The sequence below is a fragment of the Cervus canadensis genome, chromosome 21 (assembly GCF_019320065.1).
Source record: "Cervus canadensis isolate Bull #8, Minnesota chromosome 21, ASM1932006v1, whole genome shotgun sequence".
NCBI lineage: Eukaryota > Metazoa > Chordata > Mammalia > Artiodactyla > Cervidae > Cervus > Cervus canadensis.
This window is the reverse complement of record NC_057406.1, coordinates 15835096-15842351: the sequence shown is the minus strand read 5'-3', so window position 1 is coordinate 15842351 and position 7256 is coordinate 15835096. Positions and strand designations below refer to the sequence as shown.

The following is a 7256-nucleotide window of genomic DNA, read 5'->3' as shown; positions in this document are numbered from 1 at the left end:
GGGTGGACTGGGCTCCCCTTCCACTCTGGGCCCAGGAAAAGGAGGGTGGAAGCCTCCCGCACACCCACCCGCACTTGTAGAAGAAAAAGAGTTTTAGAATGCAGCAGGGCAGAGGGTAAACTCCAGGCGTGACACCAAGTCTGCTCAAACGTTTTCCTGCCCAGAAAGTAGGCACATACACATTTGGGGAAAGGAGGAGAGCTGAGGCATGCAGTGTGGCCCGCCAGGGTCCTCTGTCCTTTGGATTCTCCAGGCCAGAATACTGGAGTGGGTTGCCATTTCCTTCTCCAGGGGATCTTCCCGACCCGGGGATCAAACTCGGGTCTCCTGCATTGCAGGCAGATTCTTTACATTCTGAGCCACCAGGGAAGCCCAAGGAAGACAGAGACAACCTCTAAAACCACCTTCACAGATCTCAGCAAAGATCCTTCACACCCAAATCAGCAAACTCAAGTGTATCCCCAAGCGCCCCCCACCCGAGCCCAAGACGCTCCCAGAAGCCCATCTCTGTGACTGTCTGCATACTTGTCTCTCTCCCGGTGTATTTCTGGGCCTCCATCCACTGCCCCTGCTCTGTTTTGTCCTTCATGAGCCACTCCACCCACCGAGCCTCTGACCATCCCCTCTGCCACCACAGCACACTGGACACACAGGTTTCCATGGTAACACTTGACTTTAATACATTTTGCTAGAGAGGATGGCAGGTGAGGCGGGTGTCTGGTGACTGGGATGGGAGCCAGCTGGCGTCCCTGGGCCCCGGTTCCTGCCCATCTCCCCAGAGTCTGGAGGCTCAGGAATGGAAGGAGGTGTTCCCCACCCAGGCCCCCTTCTCTGAGTCCAGCAGGCCCACTTGGGCTCACAGAGTCAGCTGGGGGAAGATGGGGTTTCCTGGGCCCCAGGATCCTCCCCAAGCTTTTGTGCTCCCTTCTCCTCCTGTCAGGGAGCAGCGTCGCCCTGCACTCAGCCCCAAAGGAAGTCCAATGGCTCGGCTATCAGGGGACCCCAGGGAGAGTCGGCGGGGTGAGACCCCCAGAGGCCTGGGCCGGCGAGGAGAGGGCCCCGGTGAGGCGGCTGGAGAAGGCAGAGGTGTCTCATCAATAAAGGTGGTGATCTCCTCTCGGAAGAAGCCTGGACCCCGTGGGGGTCCCCCACCTGAGCCCAGAACCCCACCCTCCAGGAACTGGCGGAGGGTGGCCAGCCCCCCACCTCCAGCCTCCTCCTCATCCTCCTCATCCTCCAGCCTCTGCCTTGGCCCCAGGTGCTCAGGGGGGCCCCCGAGGGCCCGGCTCTGGGCTGGGAGGACCCGGATGTCATCAGAGGAGGACCACTTGTGCAGGAAGGAGCCTGGTGCCCGAGGAGCAGAGAAGATGTTGGTCTCATCGTGGGACAGACGGCGGGACAAAGGGACCTGGGGAGAGGAGCAAATAGACCCTCAGGTGCTGCAGGGACAAAGCGGGACCACCCTGCAAGGTGGCTCCACCCCCTAAACTTTTGTAAAACATCCTCTAAGGGGCAGACCTGGTTCAGAGTGGTCTGACTGATGGGGAACCGCCCTAACCAGGCCTTCCTTCCACCTCCCCATCCGTGCCCTGCAGGCCAGGGCTAGGGGGTGGGGGAGGGGTGTGATGGATAACAGACTGGAGAAAAGTAGTGAGGGGATGCCCAGAACGGGACGTGTCCTGTACCTGTAAGTAGTGAACCCTCTCAAGAGGGGGAAAGAGCATGTGCCGTCCAGGTAGCAACTTTACTTGGGTGGGGTCCCTGCCCCCTGGCCCTGTGGCCCCATTGGCGTCAAAGCGAACTTTACACACTCGGCCATCCGCATAGTCATCACAGCCCCCATCTAGAAGAGAAAAGGGGCAGAGTGGTTCGAGGTAGAGAATGCCCACCTCCCCACCCCCTTTAAGAGCTCCCACTCCCTGAGAAGCTCCCCGGAGAATCCTCCTGTTTCCATTAGTGAGCCCCAAGAAGAACCAAGAGTGGCTAGTGTCTGTTGCGTTCAGTGCTGAATCTCTAGTGATTCATACACATAGGCACACTTACTTGAAATAGTTACCCACCCACCCCCAGGCGCTCTCCCTGTAGTTGGGAAGTCTCAGGAGGGAGGCTTAGCTTCCTCTTGGTTCCACAGCCTTCATTTATGGCTGTGTTAGGACGCTGGACTGTTTCTCGGTCTCTCTGCCCGGCGGACGCAGGGCTGGGTAGTGTGGGGCTTCCAGGGGAAGTAGAGTGGAGGAATCAGTGGGTGGGCATGGGGAGATGCTTGGGGAGAGGGAATCAGGAGTCCACCCAGGGGAAACCGCAGATTCTGTCCAGCAGGGGGCACTCCAGAGCAGCCCGTCCCGACCCCCGCGATGAGCTGGTAGAAAAGGGCAGGAAAGGGAGCCGACGCCTAGACGAAGCGAAAGCCCAGCCCCTTCTCTGACCGTCCTCGCCGTCCTCCTCGGACATAATAGCCACGCACTGCTCCCACACCGTGCGCACGTCGGCGCGGTAGCGCTCGCAGGACCAGATGAAGGACGGCAGCAGCAGCGTCTGTGCCATGGAGCACCACAGAACTGCGAGCACCATCCAGGGGGGCGCCGAGTCCGACTTCAGGGAGAAGAAGCTCACCACCTGGCAGGAGGAGGGGGAAGGGCGCCGGGTCAGGGCCCAGAGCCGAGGTGGCTCCTCCTCGACCCCAGATCCCGCATCCTGGTGCAGCTGGGGGAGGAGGGAGGGAGGAAGTCAGGAAGGGATGGTCCAGATCACATAGGACAAGCACAGAGGCAAAGTTGGAGTGAAGATGGATGAACCTAGTGGGAGGACGATCTGGAAAGAGTTCTAGAGAGAAAGCCCAGGGGTCTAGAGAGGAGGAGCAGAGGTGGTATAGAAAACTTGAAGACAAGTTGAAATTCAGAAATAAAGACTAGATGGGGAATGCACAGGGCTTCCCAGGTGGCACTAGTGGTAAAGAACCCACCTGCCAATGCAGGAGATGTAAAAGACATGGGTTTGATTCCCGGATGGGGAAGATCCCCTGGAGGGGGGCATGGCAGCCCACTCCAGTATTCGTGCCTGGAGAATCCCATGGACAGAGAAGCCTGGCGGGCTACAGTCCACGCGGTCACAAAGAGTCAGACACAACTGAGCAACTGAGCGCACACACACAGGAGTGCAGAAAGCTGCGGGTGGAGTGGGGTGAGCTCTGTGGGGTTGCCACCCAGGAGTGCTCAAGACCCTATTGTGTCCAGAGGGAATTCGGGGGTGGAGAGAGGAGCCTAACAGCTGGGTTGATAGTTCTAGAGGCTGAATAGTGGCACAGCAAGATAAATGATGAAACCAGAGGACAGGGAGTGGGACAGAAGCACAGGTGACGAAGTTGAGTACTGGTCACCAGGGAACATGCTATGGAGCTGGGGATGGTGGGAACTAGGAGCTGAGATGGACAATGGAGACAGGGGCTCACAGCGGGGCTGAGTAGATGAGAAGATGGATGATGGAGCTGCTTGTGATGGAGTCAGAGGTCAGGTGATCATGCTGGGGGGTCTGGATATTGGAGAGAGAGTGGGTTTGGGGGAGCCCCAGTCTCACCAAGATGGGCACTCCTGTGAGGGAGTCATAGAGAAAGACGATGGCGCTGACCAAGTTGGTGACCTGCAGAGATGTCTTGGCCGACTCCGAGCCATCCAGCGAGGACCGCCGCTTCCCCCGGGCATCCTCCACTACGATGGCTGGCACCTCGAAGGCCGGACGGGTACCCAAGCCCCCTGGCCCACCCCCCCTGGCCCCACCCCCACCCCCTGCTCTCCGGGCCTGCCGAGCCCTCCGGGGCCGGGCCCACAGCGTCTGGTAGAAGGTGATGGCCACACAGACCAGCCCCATGACGATGCCCCCAAGTAGCAGGAGGCTGAAGCAGACGCCAAAGCCCAGGCCGATCTTGGAGACGATGAACTGGCAGCCGCGGGCGTAGTAGCGCTCTCCATTGTTGTGCCAGCCAATGGAGGGCAGGGTGGAGAGGATGAAGCTGACCATCCATATGCCCATGACGGCGTGCAGTGCCTGCTTCTTGGCGTTGCTGAGGCGGTAGTTGACGGGCCAACGCACCATCCACATGCGATGGTAGGAGAGGGAGGCCACGGTGAAGCAGGTGGCCAGGGCCAGCGTGTAGTAGGTGGACACGAAGACCTTGCAGATGCTCTCATTCCAGTCATAGTCGGAGGAGGCCTGGCGCCGCAGCTGCACCACAGCGAAGGTGGTGAGGGGCACGGCCGCCATGAGGATGTGCGTGCCCGCCAGGAAGCAGAGCAGCAGCTCCAGCGGCTTGTGCTTCTGCTGCTTGGCCGAGATGCTGAGGATGATCCAGGCGTTGGCCAGCAGCGCCAGCAGCCCGCAGGCCAGCCAGGACAGTGCGTTCGAGCGGAGGGAGGCCTCCTCTGCCCCCGCCCCGCCCCGAGCCATCCTTCCTCGGTCCCCCCACCCCCCTTGAACTCCTGGGGGTGGGGGCTGGGTCTCACCCAGGAGCCCCGCTCACACGCACCCCCATGACGCCCACAGTCCTTGCCCCGGAGTGAGATGGGCCGCCCCTAGGCCGCCCCTCTTGCTCAGCATTGCATGAATGACCCAGCTGAGGTCCGGCGGGGAGGGTAGGGGAGGAGACTGAGGGTCAGCGGAGGTGGTCCTCGGCCTCCATGTTGGGTGGGGCCCTTCCAGAAGTATTCTTGTCGTTAACCGGGAGACAAGCTGATAGCTCCCCCACTAGGAAACTGGCTGGGGAGCCCCGGTCCTCATGCCAGGACTTCCAGCTCTCTTCTTCCTCTGGTTCTTGACCACTCCGGGTCCTCTGGACGCCCCCAAGGATCCTGGGGGTGGTGCTCAGCCTCCTGGACTCACTGCAAGGGAGAGATGAGGTGTGGAAGGGGCAGAGCCTGAGCTGGTCTCCAAGTGGCTCTGAATCCCCCCTTCTCTCGAAATTATAGAAACGACTGGTTACTCTGGGTCACAGGGTCGTTCAGAACGCTCTCCTGCCCTAAACCAGACGGTCACTCCAACACCCCACACGGATAAGAGCCCTGTCTTCCAGACCTCCAGGAAAGAAGGTATTCTGACTTCCCATCTCCCATCCATCGTCAGCCATTTTTCCTCCCTCCCAGGCCCCTCTTTCTGTCCTCTGCCCAATACTACCCAGCCGCTATCTTCACGTCCCCAGTCTCTCCCCAGAGCCACGTCGGCCGAGGCACGGCTTCTTTCTTCCCGAGGGCTCACGGGAAACTGGGATGGGGTGTACGGCCCCTCCCCCGCTTTCCAGACTCCCGGATCCAGGGGTCCTGATGCTCAGCCCCATCTCCCCAGCCTGCACGATCACCCTCCCACTCACCGGGGAGCTGGGAAGACGGGAGAAAGGGGGCAGGGACTGAGTGGGGGGGGGGGTGGTTAGGGAACCCAAAGGCAGGGAAACCGCTGACATCAGAAGCATCCAGAAATGGAAAGAGGGGGAACCAGGGGAAGGAGGAGAGTTTGAGCAGAAGAGAGAGAAAGAGGGGGCAAAGTGATAGTATCTGAAAATAAAAGGAAATGCAAGACCCCTGGAGATGCGGGGGTGGGTGGAGGGAGGGAGCAGGGGGGAGGGAGGCTGAGAAGAAAAGCCCGGTGTTCAAAAAGGTTCGGACTCCCCCCCACCCCGTGGACCCCCACTCTTTCCTCCCCTGCCCCGAGCCTCCGTCTTACTCTGACGGGAAGGAAGGTGTCCTGGATGTGTTGACTCTGAGCCTTACTGAGCCCCGGCAAGGAGGCTAAGAGGAAACCCTGGATAGAGTGGAAGCAGGAAAGATGGGCATAGCGGCTTTGGGGTAAATGGAGTAAAAATTGGGTGCAGCAGTGGAAGGTCTGTTTCCTGTAGACCCTTGCCCCCTCCCCCAGAGGTCCTTCGTCCATCCCCCACCTTTGTCTTCCCTGGGAGCCCAGTACACCCTAGTTGCCATGGCAATGGCCAGCCAGAGGAAGATAGAGGGAATTGGTCAGGAGCGCCCCCCCCCCACCCTCCGCTACAGCTTTGGACCCCTTCCCACCCACCCCCACCCAGGCCCAGAGGGTGGGCTCGGGAAGAAACAGCGGGGACTCAGAGAGGGAGCCAGGCAGGAAGGATGTGAAGGACAGAGAGAGGAGGTGAAGGACGGAGAGAGATCAGAGGAAGGTGGGAGGGCGTGCGGAGGGACTCCGGGGCGGACAGGGGTCCCTCGCCCTTCGGGGTGAAGGGGTAAGGTCAGGCGGCTCCCCGCTCCTGCCTGCCACCCACCGCGGTCTCCAGGGCAGAGACAGCAGGTGGCCGGGGAGGAGGGGCCAGCCGGAGGGGAAAGGAGCCGGTGGGGGGGGGGGGTGCGGGGAGAGAGAGGGGAGGCCCGCGGGGAAGCGGGCCGGGGTCGCCTTACCTAGGGCTGCGCCCAGCACTGCTATGGAGACCGCACACCCGAGCGACGCGGCTCGCCCGGGCTCCCGCCGCCTGCCGGCTCCAGCTCGCCGCCCTCAGTCCTCCTCCCTCCTCCCCCCAGGGCCTCCCTCCTCCCGCCTGTCCCAGCCTCTCGGCTCGGCCCCCTAGATGCCCGCCGGCCCCTCTCTCCCGGGGTCCCGCCACTGCCCGCAGCCCCGGGTCGAGATGGAGGCCAGCCCGGGGGGACCGGGGTGAGCGCGGGCCGGGGGACCGGACGGTGGAGACCTGGCGCGGGAGGGGCTAGGCAGGTGCCGGAAGGGAACCGTCTCATTGGTGACCCGGCTCGAGTCCTGCCCCCACCCCACCCGGTTTTCCCCCCGGCGAACTCAGGCTCCGAGAGGCCGCTGGTATGGCCCGGGGAGGAGGACGCGTGTGTCACCCAGTGTATCTTTAAGGGCTGTTCCCAGGATGAGGGCTCACGCGGGCGTGTGCTGGAGGCTGCAGGAGTGAGGGGCGGTGGCCATGCTGGGGCTGCTTGTGGGATACAGGGGGTGGGGGTGGGGGGACAGGGGCCTAGAAGGATGCACCTCCCCCCAATATACCGCTGCCTCCTCCTGGGACACAAACTCACACTTGTGTGGGGGACACACACAGTTTTCACGCACACATCGCAGTTTCTCACGTGGCGCGCACACACGGCCCCTGCAGTCTCTCCTTTTCAGTAGAACACACACAAGCACGCACACTCAGGGCCCTGTGGGGTGGGGAGGTGGCTAACCACCGCCAGAGGATTTTTCCCTCCCCAGGGAAACTTGGTCTGCTTCTTGGGGGCAAACCTGGCAACCTGTCC

General features: G+C 61.7%; 1 protein-coding gene across 1 annotated transcript; it reads right to left on the bottom strand.

Annotated features, from left to right (window-relative positions):
• Nucleotides 1-654: 654 nt before the first annotated feature.
• Nucleotides 655-6800, bottom strand: GPR162 (G protein-coupled receptor 162). The gene is made up of 5 exons (XM_043441536.1): nucleotides 6408-6800; nucleotides 3574-4871; nucleotides 2427-2616; nucleotides 1686-1843; nucleotides 655-1408 (listed from the first exon to the last, which is right to left on the bottom strand). The coding sequence occupies exons 2-5, from the start codon at nucleotides 4438-4440 to the stop codon at nucleotides 857-859; spliced, it is 1767 nt and encodes a 588-aa protein (XP_043297471.1). The 5' UTR covers nucleotides 4441-4871; nucleotides 6408-6800; the 3' UTR covers nucleotides 655-856.
• Nucleotides 6801-7256: the final 456 nt, after the last annotated feature.

Bases quoted from the DNA above. Each gene is read 5' to 3' on its own strand.
- GPR162 (XM_043441536.1), bottom strand. From the start codon at position 4,440: ATGGCTCGGGGCGGGGCGGGGGCAGAGGAGGCCTCCCTCCGCTCGAAC. The intron at 2,617-3,573 runs GTGAGACTGGGG...TCCTCCTGCCAG, and splicing joins TCACAGGAGTGCCCATCTTG to GTGGTGAGCTTCTTCTCCCT. The intron at 1,844-2,426 runs GTCAGAGAAGGG...TTTCTCTTCTAG, and splicing joins CGAGGAGGACGGCGAGGACG to ATGGGGGCTGTGATGACTAT.